The sequence below is a fragment of the Podarcis pityusensis genome (assembly GCF_964106645.2).
Source record: "Podarcis pityusensis genome assembly, chromosome: 14".
In the NCBI taxonomy this organism is placed as follows: Eukaryota; Metazoa; Chordata; class Lepidosauria; order Squamata; family Lacertidae; genus Podarcis; species Podarcis pityusensis.
Window position 1 is genome coordinate 48,759,488 of NC_138039.1, and position 23,592 is coordinate 48,783,079.

A 23,592-nucleotide genomic window follows, 5' to 3' on the forward strand; every position below is an offset into this window, starting at 1 on the left:
GATCTCAAAAATTCCAGTGATAGCCGTGTTCCTAAGTTGTAGGTGTCAAGCTCAATGTGCTATGTTTGTTCCTGAAGGCCGGGGTTTAGAAACCTGACCTGACTTTTGCATTGTTGACCTAGCAAAGTTCTCTGGAAACCTCCCATTCCCAATTAAAGCAGTCAGTCCTTTTCAAGCACTATCTATGGTGCTGGAATACAGCACCCCCTGGCTGACTAAATTCAACTAGCTACAGCCAGACTTCTGAACTCTTCATAGACTTGATGTCATTGTTTATGCTGTTCCTGCCTCCACTATGTGGACCCCAATCATACATTACAGTACTAACGCAAATACAAAACTTTTACTATAATACAGAAACTAGCCATGCCCATTTTACACACAAAGTAGTATTCTTTAAGATTTTGTGATGCGTAAGTAATGGGAGAATTATGGGGAAATGCTGCAGGAGCTCATCTTCCTGATAAATGTGCATTTAGGTTCATTGAATACAGTGAAGTTACACTGAAACAGCACGAAGTTTTTTCTAGGCAGAGATAGATAGAATATTTTCTTTATTTACAAAAGTACATGCCTTGTTTCTTTTTTTCAAGTTGTAGTTCTTTGTTTTTTACCTTTGAAAATGATGTATACTTCTAGGCAGATTCTAGGGGGAAATAAGCAAACAGCATCCAGTTCCTCTCTGCCATGACAGATGAAATGTTTCATCATAAACAAAGGAGACAGAATGATGAGAAACAGCTGGAACCTACAGCACTGCTTGAGTAGACCAAGCATGGCTTCATACTTCTCAGAAACATGAAACTTCCTCTCTTTGTAAACTGCATCTAGACTTGGAGCTGCAACTAATTTCTGCAAGCTGGAAGCATTTGAGCAATTTTGAATTTGCAAATTGTGTGTCCAGTTAAATTTAGGAACGTGAGAGAGGTTTTTGTTTTGTTTAGCAAAGCTACCCAAGTAGGTTTGTGGGCTTGCACTGAATGATACATATTTGAGGTCAACAGACTTCTAACTTGCAGAATCTGCTTTGTGGGAGTCAGAAATCCTTGCTAATCTACTGCAGATCACTCCCAATCTACTTTATGCCACCTATGATTTAACTAGACAAACTTAGGCAGCGGGGGGAGGGGGGAATCATCTCTTTTGCACACTCCTTCCACATCTTTAGTGGGTTTACACTTCGTTGCCCTTTAGAAAGGGTTCTGTGTACTTTTTCAGCTCCATGAGAAGCAGAAACTTTAAGACCTCATCTATTCCATATTGTTTCAATATGTGGGAAAGGTGAGGCTCTCCTCCTACAGTCTAGCCCAGTGTTTCTCAACCTTTTCCCAACCATGGCCACATTCCAACCTTGTTTCCTTCCTATGCCAGGCTCCCCCGTCCCTGGTTATCATTTGTTCATGAGTTTTGTGCTCTTGATCTTGAGAGAAGAGTTTTGGGAGTGTCTTGCAACTGCTGAAATCTGTTTGGGACTGAACTTTGGTGGATTACACAACAAACTCTTTAAAGGAATGTGGTTGGTCATCTGCATTTTCTATTTTTTTTTATTCCAGGAAACTCATCAGTATTGCTTTTGGGGATCTGAATCCCTTTCCATTGCGCCAGATAAGAAATCGGAGGGCCTACCACCTGGAGAAAGTCCGCCTGGAGCTCATGGAACTTGAAGCCATTCGGGAAGACTTCTTGCGTGAGCGGGAAACTAACCCAGATAAAAGGGACCTCATTAGTGATGATGAAGAAGATGGTTGAGGAACCCCCAGGGGCCAAGACTCTTTCTGGAAGCTTGACCAAAGTTTTGTGGAGTGGCCTCTTCCTTACGGATCCAGCAAAACTAAGCAACGTCAGTTGGAAATTTGCAGGACAGATTTCCAAGTCTTTAGCATGCCGTTGCAGAAATCTCCACCCCCCACCAAAATTTCTCTTTCTGTTTACCTTTTTTGCCAGAGTGTTAAAGAGCACTTTTTCTTGCACCTTGCATCTGAGCTGCCACTTTCCCCCTTCTTTGAAGGACTCATTTTTGAAGTGCCTACACATAGGAAGCAGTAGCACAAAGTCCTTAATCTTTTTAATATCCACCATCTTACACTTATTTCCCAGTTGCTTTCCCCACTCTTTCCCCTGCCCCAAAATCCATTTGGGAGAATCACTCCTCATTAGCCTCATTAGCATGAGTATATTGAACTAAGCTGGCATTTTTCATTTGCCAACTAGCATTGGCAGTCCATCTGTTTGTTTAAAACCAGCCCAAATATTGACAGATCTTCAGCATATCTGTGCACGTACTTCAAAACTATGAAAATGTGAAGAGGCCTCATGAGGCCAGTCAAAAGCCTTTCAGTGCTTTTGCCAGGAAGCAAAGTCCTCTGAAGACATCATTCCATTAGTCCTAGTGGCTCTGTTTTTAGCAAGAAGAATTGCTGAAGTCTGTTTTCACATAGTGCTAAGTGAGCACCTTGAGAACTATTAATAAGGCTGCCTTGGACACCATTGGTCTATCTCTCTTTAAGAACTGGAAGGCAAGAAGTAGTTCTGCTGGAAAAGTTTTCTCTGGATACTACAGGAATGAAGGAAATGGTGCTTTCTCGCTTACATGATACTCTTAAAGGCATAGGAACCCTCTCCAGGATGGCAGAAGGATATGTTGTGTTTTTCCGGCACCTACCTGTTCTGGCCAGGTGAGGGTGCTCTTGCCTGATGGGCTTCCCCCTCCATGTAATCCCAATGAGCCCTTAGACCTTGGAGATTTATATTGAGAAGCATTATTTTTTTTTTAAATCAGTGGCAGATTGCTCAACTAAGCAGGCATGTTGATTTCACTTAATGACCTGTGAAAGTGCTATAAATTCACCTGATTTTTCTGCCACAGAGAGGTTTGGCATAGATTAACCCTAGAAGAATCAAACAATGTGAATTGTGTATTTGCTTTCTCTTATGAAAGGTTTAATTTCTGATAATATTTAAACTTGTTTTTTCTTTTTGCACCTCTGTACTTCTTTCTGTTGCACATTTTTAGGTGCTTGGCTCCTGTCATTTTGCTGAAACTTAACGCCAGTGAAATTACAGGTGGATTCCTTCTATTGTATTATTCTGACCTTTGCAGAAGTATGTGTTATCTTAGATACAGTTGATGAACCTGGAGAAAATGAAGGCAGACGGTTCATTACTTTGGGGGATGGGTGTTCTTTTTCATTATTAAAGATGGCTGTGCTGAGACACCCCCCCTTCATCTTTCCCACACTTGATGTGCCTTTTTATTAGGCAGTATAATTCTCAAGAAAAAATGGTAGACTACAGTGGGGAGAAGGGAAAAGTAATACCCCACCTTGTCCTCATTAGAAGACACGGATATGAATGCAATAATAATAATAATTTTATTATTCATGTAAAAAAGAATTCCTTCCTTACATGCTGCCCTTCCAAAAGTTGCCATGGCCTTTTCAGCCCTGAGAATGTTTACCTTCATCCAACAAGTGGCCTGCAGTCAAGATTCCTTTTTCTGAAGAACAGTTTCCTCCCCTGCCGCCTTGTAAGCTGCTCTTGACAGCAAAGGCTTAGAGATCGTTTGCAGGAGTGGCGTGCAGGGAATGCGGAGAGAAAGAGCACCTCTCTACCTATGTGCAAGAATCTGTGAGCATGTTATAAAGCCTCTTTTTCCAGACTGTTGCCATCCTCTTTCTGATGGTTTCTAAAATGTATCATTAATTGACAATTTCGTTGTGAGGTTGTTGGAGCTAGGGAATATTTTGGCCATGAAATTTTCACCTGTGCTGATAGCAGTGCAAGAATGTACCATTTTATTTCACTCTATTTCATGTGGCATGTTGGCTTGGTACTAACAGGCAACACTCTCCTTTGACGGCAGGATCAGAACCATCTGTGGGGCAAGCAAGGGAGGACACAGGAGATAGATACAGTGCAAGCTGAACAGATGGGCCTCGGAACACATTAATTCCACTTACCGTTTTTAAACACATTGTACCTGAATAATACTAAGATTCCTCCGTGTAGTATTACAGGTACTGTATCTCCAATTCCTGTTGTAAGGAGTGTTGAAACCCACAGATGGAGGCACTTGAATTTATGCCAGGCTGTCAGATTTTCTTAACTGTCTTCTGATAGGGCTGAAAGAGTCTCAAACCAAATGTGGGGTAGAATATTTTTGTTTTCTTAGCACTTGCTTGTTAAAGGGGATCCATCTGTGTTCTTTGAAACTCCTAATTTGAATAGTAGTTTGGATAGTGAACACCTGACTTTTGTATGTTTGAAGAATTCTCACAAGCAACTAAACATAGGTGATGGTGGAGAGTGAAGACAGCACCCATTGTGCCAATGTTATTTTGTAGGCTGCTGCAAATCCTCCTCAGTTTTGTAGCATCTTTGAGTCTACTAGTACCAGATTGTTAAGGATGTTCAACTAGTTAAACAGAAAAAAAGGATTATTGCAAATGCTGTTATTCCCACTGCAAAGACGGTTATGTTCAGTGCACCTGCACTCACACGTGAAAGAGTTGTTGTCCCCCCCCCCCGGGGGGGGGGGTGTGGACCCGGTTTGGAAATTGGATGAGAAGCTCCTGCTGCCTGACATTTGTATGCTGGCCTAGAAATCAAATCCGTGAGATAGACCACAGTTCTGTGAGATGATTCCAAGCCTCAAACTGTAGGCTAATATTTGAAAACCTAAGAGCAGAGTTCAACAAAGAAAGTTTGAACAACCTCCCCACCCCCCTGCCCGCCACCGCCCAATATGTGCCATCTTTTTCAGGTCTCATTTACTGCAATGAGGTTTTTCTGTTACTCTTTCTTTTTTTGTAAAGAATTTCAAAATGTGTTACATATTATATATGCAAAGTATCTTATGCATGATTTCTCTTATAAGTATTGTATAATCCACACCGCTGAAGCCGTTTGTGCAAGTTTCCAAATCACAGACCAATTTTTTATTACGCTAGAGGCAGAGAGAATGGGGATCAAGCAGTACATGCCTAGCCCTGTACTGCACAGTAGGCAGATTTTCTCTATAGTTGTCAAGTGCTACTCAGTAGGCAGAAACTGATCATGCCCAGTGCCCTTCATCTAGAACAGCATTTGCCAACCTGGAGCTTTTCATGTGTGTTGGACTACAACTCACATTAGCCTCAGCCAGCACACCCATACAATGCTGGGGCTCATGAGAGTTGTAGTCCAAAACATCTGGAGGGCGCTGAGTTGGCCAGGGCTGATCTGGAGCATCTTTCGTGCAAGCCTGGCTAAAATGAATAGGAAGTGTGGATGAGCCTTCCTCTTTTGAGTGGGGCTTACATGGAACATGTTCCTAGTGGAAAGTCCCTTGTCAAACATTGAACTTGAACAACTCTTTCCTCTTCCTACAGCTACACTGTAGTTGTCTTCTGCATTAGCACGAGGAATTAGGCTTGTCGTTTGTCCGAGCCATTACAAACCACTATGTAGTCAATTTGACAAACACATTCATAATCATGCTTTGCTTTAGTCCCTCATGAAGAAATTTAAAAACTTGTTTCTCTTTTGGTGTTGTTAAACTTTTGTACAGCTCTTAACTCATCCCTTGGGAAGTATTATGTATTAGAAACAACCAGGGATGCGGCACAATGAATGGGTTGCATCCTTGAAATGTAACCTGGTTCTGTACTGGAAATCTTTGCCAAAAACAATAAAAATCAGTAATTTTGTAATGCTTTAGTTTGACTTTGTTGCTAAAATTGAGACTAATAGCTATTTTAAATCCTGCGTGGGTGTTCTGGGATTCTTTCCAGGGCCTTCAGGCCAGAAGGTTCTGGGGGGTAGTTAAGCCTCATTCGGTACCAATAGGAGCAAAATATTACTCTGCCTGGGAAGAGCTTGGTCTGGGGAGCAGCAGTTGATGTGGCCGGTGGGGATGACAGTGGGCGGAAGACCAGCATATACATCCTTTTGGAGGAAGCCTGAGATTCTTCACACAGCCATGTTCTAGCGTTTTCTCAACCCTTCTTTCCTGTGCTGAGAAGTGGGGGAGGGGAAGGAGCGGAATCAGGACTCTGTTGCAGGAGATGCAACCCCTGCTCCTTCTCTTACCAGTGTCTGTGGCTACTCAAACTTCTCCCCTTCACTTTCACTCTCTGCCAATGATTCCTCCCTTTCCCACCCCCTGAACCTGATTCAGAATCCCCTTCCCCGTCAGGAGCCTCCTGGACCACTGGCTGCTGCCACTCTTCCTTGTCCAGCCAGTCCCTGACATTAAACTTCTCTGCCCCAGTGCCAGAATGTTACCTGCTGCCATTGAGAGGAGACTCGGGAAGGAGTGATCCAATTTAAATGCTGGTGATGGTCAGGGTGCCCATCTCAGTGATGGCAGTAACATTGTCATTTTACTTTCCATCATGCTTGACACACCTTGTTTTTCAGTAGCGCCAGTTAATTTGGTGCGGCTGGTGGACCATTTTAAAAGATACGCCAAGTGGGGCCTCCAGCCCAGCATTTTCTTGATGCTAAGACACTGGGATTTTGGTTCCAGCCTTCTGGTGACTTTGGGGTTTCAGGCCGAGACGTTTTTCCCAGGCCTTTCACTTAGTTCTTTAAAAATTTAGTAGAACAAGGCTGGCAAGACTCCTTCTGAAGGAAGTTTTGCTAAGTTTTCATGCCACCACAGAAAAGGCCCTGAAGTGAGGGCTTATGGGAGCTTGTCCATGATACAAAGCAATAGGGTATCTATTGTTCCCGACTTTACAGAGAACAACCCTCTCTGGTTCAAGCCCAGTTTAAGAAATGGTAGCCAACAAAGTACTTCCATTAGCACAAGGAAGTACTTTGTGGCTTAGCAACAGGGCTTCTTCCTGCCCTGAGGTTTTCAGGTCAGGAGCATCCCAAGAAGGTGGTCCCTGGTGATTCTTCCTCTGCAGTCCCTCTCACTGCTGTGCTCTAGAGACGGAGGTTAATTTGGAGAGGGGAGGGAGGCAGACTTCCCATCACAAGATTCGTATGCAATAATTGTCATCACCTCCTGCTAGGCTGAAACATGCAAGCTGCATGCAGTCTTCTAAAGTAAAAATGTGGTTTTGTTTTTAAGGCGCTCTCACCAACCTGGATATTCAAGCCCTCCCTTTGCCACCCAAACCATGACTATGAAATGCAAGAATCTGGCCTTTTATGCCTCATGTCTTTGTAGCTGTAACTGGCTGTATTCAAGTTTTTGTGTCTTAGGGTAGACATATTTTGTAAGAAAAAATTCTATACAAATATTAAAAAAGAAGGAAGAGCAGGAAGGGACTTAAAGTTTCCTGTCAACAATTAGCAGCACCTAGACATTCACTATTATTACTGTCTCTGGTTGTAATTTTTATATGTTGTGAGCAGCCTCATGAGAATTTTTAGGTTAAGTAGAAGCACAGCACAATACCATATGTAATTCACAATATACTTGAATAAAGCTGGCTGGGTTTTTTTTTTTGTTTTTTGTTTAAGCTAGCTTGTTCCAGAGGACTAGTTTCTTAGCAGCAAATACAAAACAACCCCACTGTGACAAAGCTGAGTGAATTTAAAACTGGGATGGGCAACCTATGGGAAATGTATGGACAGAAGCAGCTTAATTATCCTGAGCCCAACAGTGGTGGATCAGAATAGTCTTCACTGTCTGGCAATGGGTCTCTGATGGGAGCCTTTTTCCTGCCCTACCTGGAGATGCTGGTGATTGAAGGTGGGGCCTTGGCAGGCAGAGCAGATGTTTTACCACTGAGCTGTGTGATGCCCTTTCTGTGGAGAGGAGAAGATAACTGGAAACCATGTAAGGCTCTCCCCAGAGAAGTTCACCTGGCACCTTCATTATATATTTTAGGTGCCAGGCGAAACATTCCTCTTCAACCAGGTAAAGAACCAGGTAAGTAAAGAAAGGTGGGGTGGTAACTATTTAAAAAACCCTCTGGCATTTTAAAGGCTGGGTGTGACACTATCCAACAGTTTCCCATGCTAAACATGCTTCCTACACAAAGATGTACACAGATTGAGAAGCTGTTTTGCAAAGCAAGATCAAAAGATAAAGAACACACTTGGTTTTTGTAAGTATCTCTGCCATCAGGATGTATTTTTTTATCTGTTAATCTCACCCAATTGGTGACAGGAAGGGTTAAGGGCCTCCCAAAGGAGCAGCTTCTCTCTGTCCTCCCCACCTTCCTTGTTGCTTGCCCTGTGTGGTTTGCTTAAAAGAGGCAGTTTTCACTTATAAATTATAACTGTAATTCCCTCTCTCTCTCTCTCTCTCTCTCTCTCTCTCTGGGTGGGTGTCTGAAGATTAATATAAGGATGTGATCCTAATCAAGCTTATTTGAAAATTAACCCTATCAAAGTGACAATACTTTCTTGGGAGAAAATACATTTCAGGATAGGAACATTAATATGAAATGCATGGTTACTCATAAGCCACAGAAGAAGACACCCTTATGGCTGATCATTGTGTACTTTAATGATTAGACCTTTACTCCCTGCCTTATAATAAGAATATAATTGTGTAAGTCTTGTAGGTAGCTATTAAATACATTTTTCTTTAAGAAGGTTTCCCCTGGAATATTAATTGGGCAGCTGTAGAAATTATTTTAGCGCTTTCAGTTTATTGAGTTGGTAATCTTTTGTATTTTATCTTATTGTAGACCACTTTAGAAGCAATTTATAACAAACAAAAGAGAGAGAGAAAGAAAGAAAGAAAGAAAGAAAGAAAGAAAGAAAGAAAGAAAAGTGATTATGGGAAGGGCCAGCCTTGCCAGCAGAAGGCCCCAGGTTCAATCCGCAGCATCTCTAGGTAGGGCTGGGAGAGACTTCTGCCTGAAATCCTGAAGAGCTGCTGCCAGTCAGTGTAGACAGTACAGAGCTAGATGGACTAATGGTTTCACTCAGTATAAGGCAGCTTCTTATGTTCCTATTATATAAAAGAAACTTAGGTAAAAATGTATTATTTTTCATATGTCTGATTGGTTACATGATTTGCTATCCTATACATTGTTCCTGACTTTTATATGCATGTTAACGTTAATCAGCCAGCCAACTAAAAGCATAGCCCAGATTTTTTTTGGGGGGGGGGGCAGAACCACAGTTAGTTATGTATTTTTTATTACTATGTTTTTGGGGGGCAGCTCCCGGGGCCCCCTGGCTCTGTCCATGCAGCCAGCTCACTCCTTAGATGAGTGAAGCAGACAGTGAAATGGGATGAAGTAATTAAGAGGGCATCAAGGTGTCTCAGCCAGTTTCAAAAATTCAGGATCTCTTCACAGCATATGCGAAAGATCTGTGCTTTTGCTGTTATGTACAGATGCACACTAATTGTGCCTGTTACGTTGGAAAATTAAAATGTGATTTTGTAAGTCATCTTCCGTTGCTGAAATTTTACTTCAGTGGCTTGGCTGCCCTTTATTAACCTTTCTGCTTATTCTGTGGGAAAAATACTTGAGGGCAGTCACACACTTCCTTTGTGTTATCAATGTGAAATAAAGTTTTGCTGCACTGGAAAACCTCAGTATAATTGCTATCCCATAACTGGTGCAGGTGTGTGTGTGTGCTGCTGTTCATCCTTTAAAGTGAGAACAGTTTTGTGGAACTGGATGACTTTTCTTAAAGGGATTGACTGCACAATTCAGCTGTTTGGTCTAGCAGAGCAGTGAACATTGACATTTTTAACTGAGAGGAAATTTAATGATGCCAGGTTATGGGGCTGGTCTGTATGCTCTATCCGCAACAGCTGCTGTGAGGCTGTGTTGGGCGGGGGAAACCCCACTTGAGACATCACCCGAGCCTTTCACCTGCTGTGTGGCATCATCCAAGCCACAAACCCTCAGCCACCCCCTGCCCAGTTGCAACAGCACAGACAGAGGCCCACTCATTTCACTGGGGGCTGCCGGGAGAATATAATGGTTTTATCCACTCTGCCACTATTTGTGGTGCCCAGAGTTGCCACATCTTATTTTATGGTAGAATGGCTGTGCTAGAGTGCTGTGGGGAGACCCTATATTTTCTGGCTTCTGTAAGGTGAATTCCTTTTCCAGGTGGCCACAAGCTTTTTGAGACTTTCCTCCAGTTCCTTCCTCCTGTGACAAACAGGGACATAGCATGCGGTGGAGCCATGACTCCGGGTGCACAGTTTTGACCAGGCGCAAGCCAGGTGCCCCCATGTAGGTGGTGGCTTCCACAGGGATCCCGGACCCACCCAGGTGCATCCTGATGGGCCCCATCCCCACGTCCTTCCCAGCCTGCTGCCAGGGGTCTTTGGCCCCAGAGCCCAGCCTGGCCTCACTGCTTGCTCCTCGTTGGACATGCTCCCTGGACAGTAAGCAAGCCCGGAAGGAGGGAGGCAGGCAAGGCCCCAGACTTGGTACTTCCTTACACGGGCGTGGGGGGGATTTGCCTGCCAAGGGCTGCATTAGCCAGCTGGGCTCCCACCTGCGTGGGTGGCACAGCATGGTTTGGGGGGGGGTGTCACTCCTGCGGCATAGGCAGCAAGAGCTGGGCTCACGTGGCGGGCTTCATTCACCCTCCGCACCCTGCCAGGTGCCCACACACCAGCACAACGGCAGACTACACTGTGCCACTGGTAACAAATGATGGTCATATTGTGATTCTTCCTTTTGAATTAGGAGAATCTGCCAGGTGGATTCAACTCAGAGTTCATGAAGAGGCTTCCTCCTTATGAGCAATGCAGGTTTTATGATCACTGGGGAGGTGAGAGGCACACTTTGGAGCCAGCACACCAAAGGTGGCTGGGACATGCCAACGACAACAACAACAACAGTAATAATAAATGCAAATTTATAATGTAAATGTGAAAGAAGTCTAAACTAATGAGTCTGACTTCTGAGAAGACGTGTCTAGGATTGCACTGCTAATAGCTTAAATTTGCACACAGGTAAATAAGCATTGCTCTGAAGCAAGAAGCAACTTTTATTATGTTGAAAACAGTCTGATCAAGATGATCGGGCGCTGGAGCACTTTTTATGGGAGGCAGGTAATTTTGAAAAAAACAGCAACCAAAGGGCTTGGGGACGGTGGATAGAGAGAGATTCTGTTGTTAGGTGGAACTTATGAGGACATCCTTTAAAATGGGTGACCCTTAGCTTAGGCGGCTTCCTAAACGAATTAGACAAATTGATGAACATAGGAGCATAAGAAGAACCTTCTGGATCAGGCCAAAGAAGGCCCATCCAGTTCGGCATCCTGTTCTCGCAGTCTCTGGGAACCACAAGAGCTCTCGCCCTGCCTGTGGTTTCCAGCAACTGCTATTCAAAAGCATTGCTGCCTCCAGCGGTGGAGTCCGGGCAGAGCCCTCAAGGCCAGTAGCCGCCCCCTCCATGAATTCGCCTCATCCTGGGGGAGGAAGGCCCAGAGTAAAACTAAGTGCTGTGTGAAGGACTTTCTTTTCTCTGTCCTGAATCTTTCAACCTTCAGCTTCATCGGGTGCTCAGGAGTCCCAGTGTTAGGAGAGACACGAACTTTTCTCTATCCACTTTCCACATGGCATGCGTAATTTTACAAACTTCTATCGCGTCGCCTCTTACTCGCCTTTTCTGTAAACTAAAAAGCCCCAAACGCTACAAATTCTTTTCATAGGGGAGTCGCAGCCTCCCGCCCACCCGCCCCTGATCACTTTCTTAACCCTTTCCAAAGATGAGCCTCTCCCTAGTTTCTTACCTTAGGCGCCTGCAGGATGCCCAGAAGGAAAACACACTTTTATATTATTTCTAGAGCATCCTCGGGATTGCCACCCATTGCGCTGTCCACCGAGCCTCTTTGTTCCAGGTCAGCGGGCGGAGACTTGCAGCCTGCCGTCTGCCGAGGAGAGCGGTGGGAGCGCGAAGCTGGCAGCGGCCGCCCGGGATTGTTCCGCCAAAAGCCGGCAGGAGGCGCCCCGGACTGGGCCGCAGCACAGGACCAGCAGCCGGGAACGGCGGCGGCGGCGGCGGCAGCAGCAGCGGATCCGCCTCCTCCCCGCCTGCCCGGCGCACGATCTCCTGTCCCGGAGGCAGCCTCGGCGTGCGCCCTTGCCCGCCTGCCCGATCGTCCGTTCAGCTGCGCGCCCCGCCGCCGCTGCCCCCGGTGAGTAGCCCCTTTCCTCTAGCCGCGCGCCAGCTTGCCCTGCTCCTCCGCCCCAGGCAGGATCAGCCCCCCTCGAGCCCAGGCGGCTTCCCTTCCTCGCCAGCCCCTTCGGGCGCCGCGCTCCCAGCCTCTTCTCCACGCGCCGGGACGAGAGCGATGCCCGGCGCGGAGAAAATGGCTGGAGAGAAGCTGTTCTTCGCCCTCTTCAAAGGGTGGGAGATGGAGGGCAGAAAAAGGGCAGTCCTACTTCATGCGGGGTCCAGTTAAACTATGGAAATCGCTGCCGCCAGAGCTGTAGAGTTGGGCAGCTTTAAAAAAGGATCTGGCCATCCTGGAGAAGGTTACAAATGGATATTGTGTGGAGCATTCCGTATCAGAGGTAGCACACCTTCGTATCAGTTGTTGAGGAGGAGCAATGGAGACCTCCAGGGGGGCATCCCAGGGCATCTGGTTGTGGGCCATTGAGGGAGGAAGAAGGATGAACTTGGCCTTATTTGATCGGATCCAGCTATGGCATTGATTGTGCTCTTGCAATTCCCGTTTTCTAACGGTGACCCCATGTCCACTAGTTAATTAGCTGATCTCTAATGTGGATTTCCGTTTCACCCATCAATACTTGGTGTGTGTATGTGTTTGCCTCTTTTGATGTTTTCATAACTCTAATGACAGCAAAAGGGCTTGTAAAGTGTAGTTCAGTGGGCAGGGTTTTCTAAAAAAGGGGGGAAGGGGTCATTAGCCTGCACTTCTGGCTATACTTTAGCTATCAATATGGGTGCTTTAACAGATGCCTCCTAACTTTCCCCCCATCCACTAAGAGTAATGGGCACCTCTGCCTTCTGCTCTTTCTTCACGTCAAATCGTTTTCAGCTCCCTAGCAATCCTTAGCCCAGGAATGCATTTCTGAGTACTGCCTAACTCTCCTTTGGGTTCCAAGGTAAAGGTATATATCAAATATTTTTTCCTGTGTATTGGGGTTTTTGTTCTCTCAGAGACCTTGACAATTACTGCATCTTCAGTTAGTGATCAACTGAGAATTTATATCCAGATATTGGATGCTTGAGTTTTAGGGCACTGGCTTTAACAGAGGTTTGTTAGCGAGAACGCTCCGTTCCCTTGTTGTTGATAAGCAAATATGAGGCAGAAATGTAATATACTTGTTAAAATTCAGTTTTTTGGCAACCCTATTCTCAGATGCACCAGGCTGCCTGAAAATGCACTGGAGATAAGCAGATTAGTGGAAAGAAATCTACAGTACAGTCCCGTATAGGTTGATTCAAAAGTAAGTTGTGCTTTCCCTCAGGCACATGTGCTTAGGACTGTAGCCTTGATGTACGCATGAGGCATAGTTTCTTGCATGAGGAGCCGGTGTTGTTTGCACTGCATGACGAGTTGTCCACTTCACCATGAATTGTGGGACTTCCTCATGACCTGATCTTTAAATAGATAATATACGAATGGCAAATGCCATTGATTTTTTAAAAACAATATTTTATTAAAAGATTTTCCGTCAGTAGAAAGAGTACATTCAGCATCTCTAATTTCAAATTGTAGATTGTAGAGGTCAGAGGCACCAGCTTGCAAGGGTGATTAGGGGGCCACGTCACACACCTAACGTTAGGACTGTCAGAAGAAGCCCTGGGGCAGAGCCGAATGCGGTGGCTGCCCAGCTTCAAAGCCTCCTCTTCCTCCTCAGCAGCAGGAAGAAGAGAAGGAGCAGCCACTGGAACCACACTATGCTGGGCCCTGTGCTCAGCCTCCTCCACCCCCTCAACACTGGGGGGCCCTGGCTCCATCCCAAAATATATTGGAGGGCAAAACAACTCAGCCCCCAGGAGTTGGTCTCCTGTTACAGGCCAATTACAGTCAACTTAGGACATTTTTGTTGTAGGCAATGTGGGGTTTGAGGTGGGGTAAGAGAAGTGGGGAGATGGAGGGGAGAAAAAGGAGAAAGGGGGTGAAAGGTAAACTTTCCTTCTTTGCAGAGTATGAGTGGTGCTTTTTATTTGTCAGTGTCACATGGATGGGTGTCTTATTTTTGTGGGCAGATTGAGAGATCAGAGGGCCAAGGGGATGGTTGCCAAGACAATGACTGACCCCCCACTCCACCCCTGACAACATATAAATCAATATGGCTAACTTAAGCTAGCAGACACCACGGTTGTGTGAATTGGATCTTATCCTGAGGTGGGCCTGGGATCCACCCATCTGTCCCTGTAGCCATCTTCTTGGAAGTCTGTGGGTTGGAATAGGGCAGCCTTCACCAAGCTGCTGCTCTCCAGATGTTTGGGACTTCCACTCCCATCAGTCTCAGCTGACACAGTTGTACATCTGTTAGGGTTGCCATGCGTCTGGAATTTCCCAGACATATCCAGAATTCCGTGCTCAGCAGCAGTGTCCAGGCGGAAATCACAAAAATATCCAGGAAAATCCAGACATATGGCAACCCTAACAGAAGCACAACTGTGCCAGCAAAGCTCAACAACTTTGCCCAATCCCCCTCCAGCCCCCTCCCCCCAAAACAACTTTCCCCCCAAAAGCTCAACCTTCGCTTCTGTCAGCCCTGGCACCTACAGCTGTGCTGACTGGGTCTGATGGGAGCTGTAGTCCAGAACATCTGGAGGACACCGGGTTGAAGAATTCTGGAACAGGAAGCAGGAAATACTCTTGCCCTTGTCAGAGTAAAGAGCACCCTTGTTTACACGAAGTTCTGATTACATTTTCTTTGTCCCTTGTGGGGAAAAGGAGCAACAATAAGAACAGGAATCCTGATTTCATGTACATGCTTATAAAATGTACACCAGCGATAAATTTACTTCTGAAAACTTAACCTTACTAACCCTGATTCGAGAAGAAAAGTGAGCGATTTCCATTTTAGGAGCACTTTCCAGTTGATTGGCGGCACCAGCAACTGTGATTCCTTCCTTGAGTTGTCTACTAGCAGAGCACAGGCTTGGAGTGCTGGTATCCTAGGCTCAATCCTGGCACCTCAGGGCTCAGAGCCAGTGTGGTGTAGTGGTTAAGAGCGGTAGTCTCGTAATCTGGGGAACCGGGTTTGCGTCTCTGCTCCTCCACATGCAGCTGCTGGGTGACCTTGGGCTAGTCACAATTCTTTGAAGTCTCTCAGCCCCACTCACCTCACAGAGTGTTTGTTGTGGGGGAGGAAGGGAAAGGAGAATGTTAGCCGCTTTGAGACTCCTTAGGATAGTGATAAAGCGGAATATCAAGTCCAAACTTCTTCTTCTTCTTCTTCTTCTTCTTCTTCTTCTTCTTCTTCTTCTTCTTCTTCTCCTCCTCCTCCTCCTCCTCCTCCTCCTCCTCCTCAGAAAGACCCTGGGGAACCACTGCCTGTCACAGCAGCTGGGCCTGGGCTAGGTGGGCTAAAGGTTTGAGCCAGCATAAAGCAGATCAATTTATTCTTACCTTGCAAAAAAGATTACCCAATAATGGGATGCACAGCAAAGAACACCTGCTCTTTCTTTTGGTGGTGTTTCAAAGTAAACGGGGGTGGGGGTGTCATTAGAGGCTCTTTACCTGAATGTTTGAAGGGAATCTTTTCCAATCTCTCAGGCCAAAGCTTGAGTGGGCTCCATAGGAACTCAGTTGCCTCATACTGAGTTGGACTGTTGGTTCATCTCGCTCAGCATTGTCTACACTGACTGGCAGCAGCTGTCATGAGGTTTCATGCCGGCGGCATTCCCAGCCCTACCTGGAGATGTCAGAGATGGAAAAAGGGGTCTTCTGCACGCAGAGCAGGCGCTCTGCCACTAAGCTACAGTTGCTCTGGCTCTTGTTACTGACTGAAGATAATTCCTTGCATTTGGAGTGCTTGTAACATGAGCCTAGGAGACCCACTGATTGTGAATTTCCAAGGAGGAGTACAGTCACAGAATGGTGCTGCTTCTCTTTTTAAGTAAACAGTAGGAAAGTAAAGAGAAGGAAACCATTCTGCCCCAGCCTGGAGCCCTCTAGGTATTGCTGTACGTTGTTTTTAACTGCTTTTATCAATATGCTTTAATTAATGTAATGAGAGTGAAGGATGGGCAAGAAATTAAAATAACTACTATAACTACTAATATCACCCCTGATGGGAGTTGTGGTTCAAAATGGCTGAAAGGCACCAGACTGAGCTTGTTATATCCATATGTATGTATGTATGTATGTATGTTCGTGTGTGTGTTAGTGAGGTAATGAGAAGATACTGCTTAGGTCTGGTTGGCTTATGATGGTTTATGAACATCTGTAATTATATTTAATAAGACCTGGTCTTATGATGAAAAGGAAGGAATTTATTTATTTCTGTCATTCATTTTGTGACAGTTTGCTGAACCATTCAGTGGTGTCTGGATTGTAAGCTTCTTGTGGGCAGGGACCTGCATTTTTGTGTTTGTCGATGTAACAGACTATGAATTTTCAGACATTCAGAAACATGGGATTATTCGGACTCACTTGCAGCACAAACATCATCATCAACCATCATTATATATACAGTATATTCTCTGTGTATGATTTCGTTGACATCAATAAAATTACCAGCTTGGTCACAGTAGAATGATAAGTGTGCAGCAAATCAAAATGAATGAAGCTAAAGAATAATGCTATGTTAGAGACTGGTTCAAGTAGGCATGATTTACACTGAATTACACAGTTAATTACACTGTCATTTTGCCAATCTGCTGCGTGACTGTTACTCCTGCATATTGTCCATTTTTCATTGCTCTCCTTTCTCATTATTGTTCAAGAGGAATGTGGGTGGATCAAACAATACTTTTCGGCAAACAGAGAAATCCATTGTAAGTGTTTTGAACCTGACTTTCAGAATAAGGGGAGTGGGGGGCCAGTGGGTCACTCGTGGCTGTGAAGGAGCAAGATTCTGTGCACAGCTAGGGATGCTGAAGCCTGCTGAGTTCTTTCTGCCCATCTTTCTCTCTGACCAACTGCTCTCTCTTTTCCCCTATCTTTCATGTCTGCCTTTCTCTGTTACCCATTTCTTCCCCCTGCCATCTCATTATTACTATTGTTATACATTTATTTATACCCCGCCTTTTTCCATGACGGGACTCAAGAAAAGAACCGCTAAACAATAATAGAAAAAGCAGTAATTAAAAAACATTGATAGAGTGAAAACTACACACATATATTTAAAGTCCTGTTTAAAACATACAAATAATTACAATAAAAAGAGCACAGCACTTGCCCTTTCATTAAGAGCAGTCAGTTCCCAAAAGCCTGTTAGAACAAGAAAGACTTCACCTGCCAGCGCAAGGATAGAAAGGAGGGAGCCACTCACTTTCACAGTGCAGACGTACTCTAGCTTTGACTGTGCAAATGTACTCCTGGCCACTGCAGAGACCTGGACATCCCTGTTTAGGGTGGAGTCCGGTAGCATGCCCCAAACTGCAAACCTGTGCCTTCACAGGGAGAGTTACCCCACCCAGCACAGACTGAATTCTTAGTCATTGTTCTGCTTTCCAAATGACCAAAAGTACCTCTGTCTTGTCTGGACTAACTTTCAATTTGTTCAACCTCATCCAATCCATTCCTGAGACAGCTTCCTGGTGACACCAAACCCCAAAACTCCAGACAACCTCTCTCAGCTCCACTTCACGAGTGGGGATGCTGAGGAGTGATCACGTCAACCACCATTCCAGAGATCCACCAGGGCTTTGACAGAATCACCTGCCAAGGCAATAGGAAACTTCTGGGGCAATAGGAAACTTCTGGGGCAGACCATCTTAATCAGTCCCCCACCCCTGGAGAGGTTCTCCGTTCCAGAGAATCTAAACCCCCACCTGTAATGATCTGACCATGACAAGGGAAAGGTAGAAATTTCCTTCACTCTGTTAATCACCATCTTCCCATCCTCGTCTTCCCTTTGCGCCTGCCCTGTTGTGTCCTTCTCACACTGCCCTCCAGCTGTAGGACACCTTGAAAAGGACACAACAGCTCACGGCCGCCTGTGCCCTTTTTTTGAAAAGGCATTTATTATTTGAACTATTTTCAATGCCGCAGTTTATGAACAAGGAGAAGGAGGTCAAGCATAATTCCAGGTGTCTGGAAATGTGTCATTTTTACAACAGTGGGGTAATCTGTGCTACAGGGAGAGACCGATTAGCTACCTCCTGACATTATTCTAAGCTTAATTGCCTATTATCATAATTAATTGCCATAAGGACTACACCACAAACTTACATCATTTTTATACCAGTTTAACTGTCATGGCTTCCCTTAGAGAATCCTGGAAACCATAGTTTGCTGGGGTTGCTGAAAATTCTCCAATGGGGGTCCTTAGCCCTCCTCACACAGCATTAGTTCCTGGTGGATTCCTGGCAGAGAGAAAGATGGCTTATGCCACTTCACTTTGCCATTGTACCATGGCCAAAGGCTTCCATGGTACAATGACAAGTTGGCTGCAGCTGAGGAGACTGGAATGATTTAGGGAGGCCCACTCTGAGAGTGTGGGAGACATTCCTGAGCTTTCTTTTATTTGGGTTGTCCCTCTCCCTCTACCCCAGGAACACATGCTTTTAATCCCCACCAGAGCCTGTGGCCTCTGAAGGCCTGGGTATCGCTTATAGTGGCAACCCCAGCAAATAGTTGGTCTCCCTGGCTGAGAATTAGTTGCAGAGAAGAGTCAAAGGAGAGGAGGACTAGGTTGCCCTTAACAAAGATAGCTTACCTGAGCCACTGAACAAAAGCTTCCTGCCTGCCTGACCTTGACTCTGAAGAGTAACCTCGGAGAATACATCCCTAACCTGGTGCCCTCCAGATGTTTTTGTTGGACCAAGTGATTGGAAGCCGTAAGTCCAAAACATCTGCAGGGCATCATGTTGACAAAGGCTGCCCCTCGGTGACCTTACATTCCACACCAAAGCCACAAGAATCCTTGACACGGCACATTAAGTAAATTGTCTGTCTGAGGAATTCCCAGTCTTTGATGTGATGCATATATTTGGGTAAGCGTCATGTCCAACTCAGCCTTGCTTGACCCAGAGTTTACCTTTTTCTTTTTCTTGCCATTATGGGTGGCAAGTATTTGTGGTAAGTTTTGAAACGTGTGAGTTCTCCATAACGGTGCCCTCTGCCCCTGGAGAATCTAAAATGCAGCCCCACTAGATTCTCTGGTCTCCTTTATGCTGATCTGCTACAATCAATTCTCAAAAGCCTCATTTTTCGCCAGTGCATCTTTGCTCCTGCATTCCCCCTGCACTACAGCTCTGTGCACAGTGGAAGGGCTTTTGGTGGTAGCTGTCCTGTCCTGACATATTCTTCCCTCAAAGTTTTGGAAAGATTTCTCTGGAGGGGTGTGCACACACATGGGAGAGGCAGCGTGGGACCATGGATAAGAAGCTGGGGAGAGACGGAGGCAGAACAAGCACAGGCTTCCCAGCCTTTCAGGCCTGCCTTGCAAATGTTCCTCTCTTTCGTGCTATCATTCATAGCTAGGCAGGTTTCCGCATGAGAGCCCAGCTTTCTTGGTGGTGGTTCCAAGACCTTGAAACGTGCTTGGAGATCTGCTTGGCTCCTCTTTCTTTTCAGACAAAGTGAAAACATTTTGATTCATATAGGAGTTTAATAAATTTTTTTGCTGCCATTTTTAATTATGAATCTCCTCAGCAAGGGTATTCCACAATTTTGGCACTGCCACCAATAAGTGTTTCAGATCTGTAGTTTTAATGCTGCATATGCTGTCATAATGTTGTTTGTTTTCTGCTGGTAAGCTGCTCTTTGTTTTAGTCAAAGAGTGGGATATAAACTTTAAAAAATAGTAGACAGGGAAATCAAATTTCCAGGTTTTGATATGTAATCTTGAGGGCTGGGAACTTGTGTAAGCTAACATTCTGAGGCGTTTAATAGGTGGCAGCAGCTGATGGCCCTGACCCAAATTAACTGACCCAAGCATACCTGGCCCTGGCCCAAGCGTACCTGTTGTGAGATTGATGCTGAGCACAGCAAATGTTCTTTAGAAAGAGGTGTGGCTGCAAAAGCACATAGGTAGCCTGCATACAGGAATCTGGGAGTGGAATGCTTGAAAACTAGGGCCACTTGAAAATGCTTTGGCAATAAAGGACACTCTGCCATAAAGTGGTGTTACGTGAACTTCAGTGGAATCGACCTTGATACATGTCTCCAAGAATGCTAGCTATAGCCATATCTGGATCAGGATGGCTTAGCCAATGTAGTTCATGCAGTGGTAACCTTGAGACTGGATGACTTCAATGTGGTCTGTGTAGGACCACCCCTGGACCTGATCCAGAAGCTCCAGCTGGCGGTAGGCAGTGCCTGGTTCAAGGCTCTTGTGCTGATATACAGAGCCCTGAACAACTTTGGTCCAGGATGCCCTAAGGACCACCCTTATATCCAAGCCTGGTCATCCGAGATCATCCAGAGGAGCTTTGTTGTTCCCCATGCCTCAGATGTCTGCCCGGGTTCAGCTAGAAGTTGGGCGCTTAGCGTTGCCAGTCCTATGCTGTGTGGAACTGTCCTCCAGCAGAGACTTGTCACAGGCACAAGCCTCCCTTTGGCCTTCCAAGTATCTCTTGAAGACCTTCTTATGTGGACAGGACTTTTGCACCTATTTAATTTTTATTTTTGACTGGCCAGTCATCTTAGCGATTATGTGTATCTTTATATTTAAAATTGTGTTTTATGTTTTGACATATTATACCATCTTTATATTTTATGATATGGTGGTATTAAAATGGTTTTATAAATACAACAGTGCGGTGAGAGATCTCAAGATGAAACTAAGCCACAGCAGAGTCTCCTTGTTAGGCAAAATGTAATTTTTTCCTTGATAGGCTTTTTTTGCTCACTTTTATTATCAGCCCTGTGTTGATTACAGCCAGCTGGCCAATGAGGCAAAATATGAAGTATAAAATACAAAATAACAACCTCAATAAAGCCAATTTTTTTAAAAGAAACAACAAGCTAAAAATTAATGATCAAAGCAGGTCCAGGAAACAAGAGAAGATACAGTGGTACCTCGGGTTAAGTACTTAATTCGTTCTGTTCGTTCTGACTTGCTGAAGGAGAGAGTTTTTTGGTGCAAATCTGACTAGAGAATGAGAAGCTTGTCTTTGCAACAAATGTAAGGGTTATTGTTGCTTTTGGAGTGGCATTACTTTTCAACAGCTGCTTAGGCTCAGCTTGTATAAAAAGTCCCTGGAATCTCCAATCCATATTAAAAGCAGTGGTGTTGAATAGGGGAATGGGATGGCATTTTGATGCCAACAATGCGTAGACGCTTCAGAAAACATGTATGCCTGAGGGCTGATCCCTTCAATTTGGAAGCACCCTCAAAACAGATCATGCTGGACTTGATGGACCAATGACCCTGCATGGTATAAAGCAGCTTCCTTGTGTTCCTATACGAAGCAATATCTTTTGCTGGACTTAACTGGGGCTAGAAGTTTGACATGGTGATGCAGCAGATAGAGTTCCTCACTTGCAATCAAGTACTTGCCTTGGCACCTCTTTGCTTACCTGGAGTGACCTCATAGTACGTGAAGCCTTAATTAATTTCATTGTGCCTTGACTTGCAGTAATCTCCTCAATGTTTGCATGATTACTAAAGGATTTATGTGACGGTGCTGAAGAGTTTACTGAAGAACGTGCAGATGGGCAGCCTTCCCAAGCCTTCTTATGAGATCCTATCAGCTCCATGATGGATGTTTTCTCTTCCTACCCAACTTGGCCACCCACATCTGAGGACACGGTTCCCAGCATCCCATAATTGATAATTTTTGGACCAGTGAGTGTGTTTCAGAGAGTGCCGTGGGCGTCAGTTAAAAAATGGCTGCTGTGGGGAGCATTGGCAAAGCGTTCCTTGCTGGTGCACATATGGGGCACATTGCACTGTGGGGTGCACTGTCAGAGTGACCCCCGGCCACTCGAGCTAAATGGGGCTGCAGTGTGCCACTTGCCTGGCCGACAGTGGGGAGCTTGGCTGGGCAATGCTGCCCTGCTTTGGGGCACACTCACCCTGCAAGCCCAGTGCTTCTTTGCAAGACTCGCAAAAGCGGTGCAGGAATAACGACTGAACATAACATTTTTAGGCACCAGTGGGCAAAAGGGGAAGTGACTTAAATTTTACTCCCTGGGTCTTCTGCTTGCCTTCCAGTTTGATGAACACAACACAGCTGTGAAAGGCCCTAAAATTGCTGGGTGAAAGGCACCAGAAAGCCAGATGTGTTTTGGTAGATGCAGTAATTATGTTGCTGAAGGTGTGATGATTCTCTAGATTAAATCTTCTTTGAATGTATGAATACCTGGGACGTGGGTGGCGCTGTGGTCTAAACCACTGAGCCTCTTGGGCTTGCCAATCAGAAGGTCGGCGGTTCAAATCCCCGCGATGGAGTGAGCTCCCATTGCTCGGTCCCAGCTCCTGCCAACCTAGCAGTTCAAAAGCAAAATAATGTCAAAGTGCAAGTAGATAAATAGGTACCGCTCCGGCAGGAAGGTAAACGGCATTTCTGTGCGCTGCTCTGGTTTCGGTGTTCCATTGCGCCAGAAGTGGCTTAGTCATGCTGGCCACATGACCCGGAAAAACTGTCTGTGGATAAACGCTGGCTCCCTGGGCCTGTAAAGCGAGATGAGCGCCGCAACCCCAGAGTCGTCTGTGACTGGACTTAACTGTCAGGGGTCCTTTACCTTTTTTTGAATACCTGGTGTTTATCTTAATAAACATCTAAATCTTAGTAAAATACATTTTTAATAAGAGAGAGAGAATGAGAAAGAGATGGCCACATCTAATGGGGAAAGTTTAGATTTAAATAATAATAATAATTGATAGTTTATTGTTGTTTGAAAACATATTTTTATTTTCAACAGATATATTCAGTGCTTTACTGTATGCAACTCTGAATATTCTTGCAGAGGAGAGACTTAACAAGTATTAAAAATTAAATAAGCATTTATTGGGGATGCAATTCCCTCCCACTTAGCTTATGTGGTTACTTGTTTTAGGCTAAAACAACATAAATCTACCATGGCACAAACTTTCCTGGACTTGAGCCCACTTTGTCTGACAAAATGGGGTCAAGCTTCTGCTGTAATCAGTGTGTTAGTTTTTCAGGTGCCACAGGACTCCTTGTTGCCCTAGCTGCCAGAATCTCACCCATCTCTGACAAAACATTTTGAAAATTCTGAAAAAAACATTTTCAGCTGCAGTCCTGTACGTGGAAATAATCCTCACTGAACTCAGTGGAGCTTACTTCTGCGAAGAGATGTATAGGATTGTGCTTCCAAAGCTAACGTCTACATTTATGGGCAGATGTGACCTTCTGCATCTCAGACCATAATCCTTAAAATAGTTTTGTAAAGTGGGTACAGCCTTCACAATGTTTGGGAATAAAACTCCCATAGACTCCCACATTGACTGACTGGGGCTCATGGGAGTTTAGTCCACTCCAAAGCATCTGGAGGGTGTTAGATTGGGTAAGACTGGGCTATGAAACCACTCCCATTTTGCAGATTGGGCAAGTGAGGCTGAGAAAATTAGGTCCCAGATTTATTCCCATTAGGTGGTAT

At 45.0% G+C, this 23,592-nt stretch overlaps 2 protein-coding genes across 5 annotated transcripts in view; both read left to right on the forward strand.

The window, feature by feature from the left end:
- Positions 1–5,690, forward strand: part of TBC1D2B (TBC1 domain family member 2B) — a 36,178-nt gene extending 30,488 nt beyond the window's left edge. The window contains exon 13 of the mRNA XM_080980698.1: positions 1,554–5,690. Coding sequence (XP_080836824.1) covers positions 1,554–1,749 — 196 coding nt within the window. The 3' untranslated portion in view covers positions 1,750–5,690. The remainder of the gene's footprint in view (positions 1–1,553) is intronic.
- A 6,232-nt stretch (positions 5,691–11,922) lies between these two features.
- DAPK2 (death associated protein kinase 2) overlaps positions 11,923–23,592 on the forward strand; it is a 57,730-nt gene continuing 46,060 nt past the window's right edge. For 2 of the 4 annotated variants that reach the window (XM_080980789.1, XM_080980786.1), the window contains exon 1: positions 11,923–12,063. The gene's annotated coding sequence lies outside the window, so the exon portion shown is untranslated. Of the gene's footprint in view, positions 12,064–13,254; positions 13,343–21,637; positions 21,815–23,592 lie in introns of those variants that run through there. The other 2 variants (XM_080980787.1, XM_080980788.1) reach the window with 2 other exon arrangements.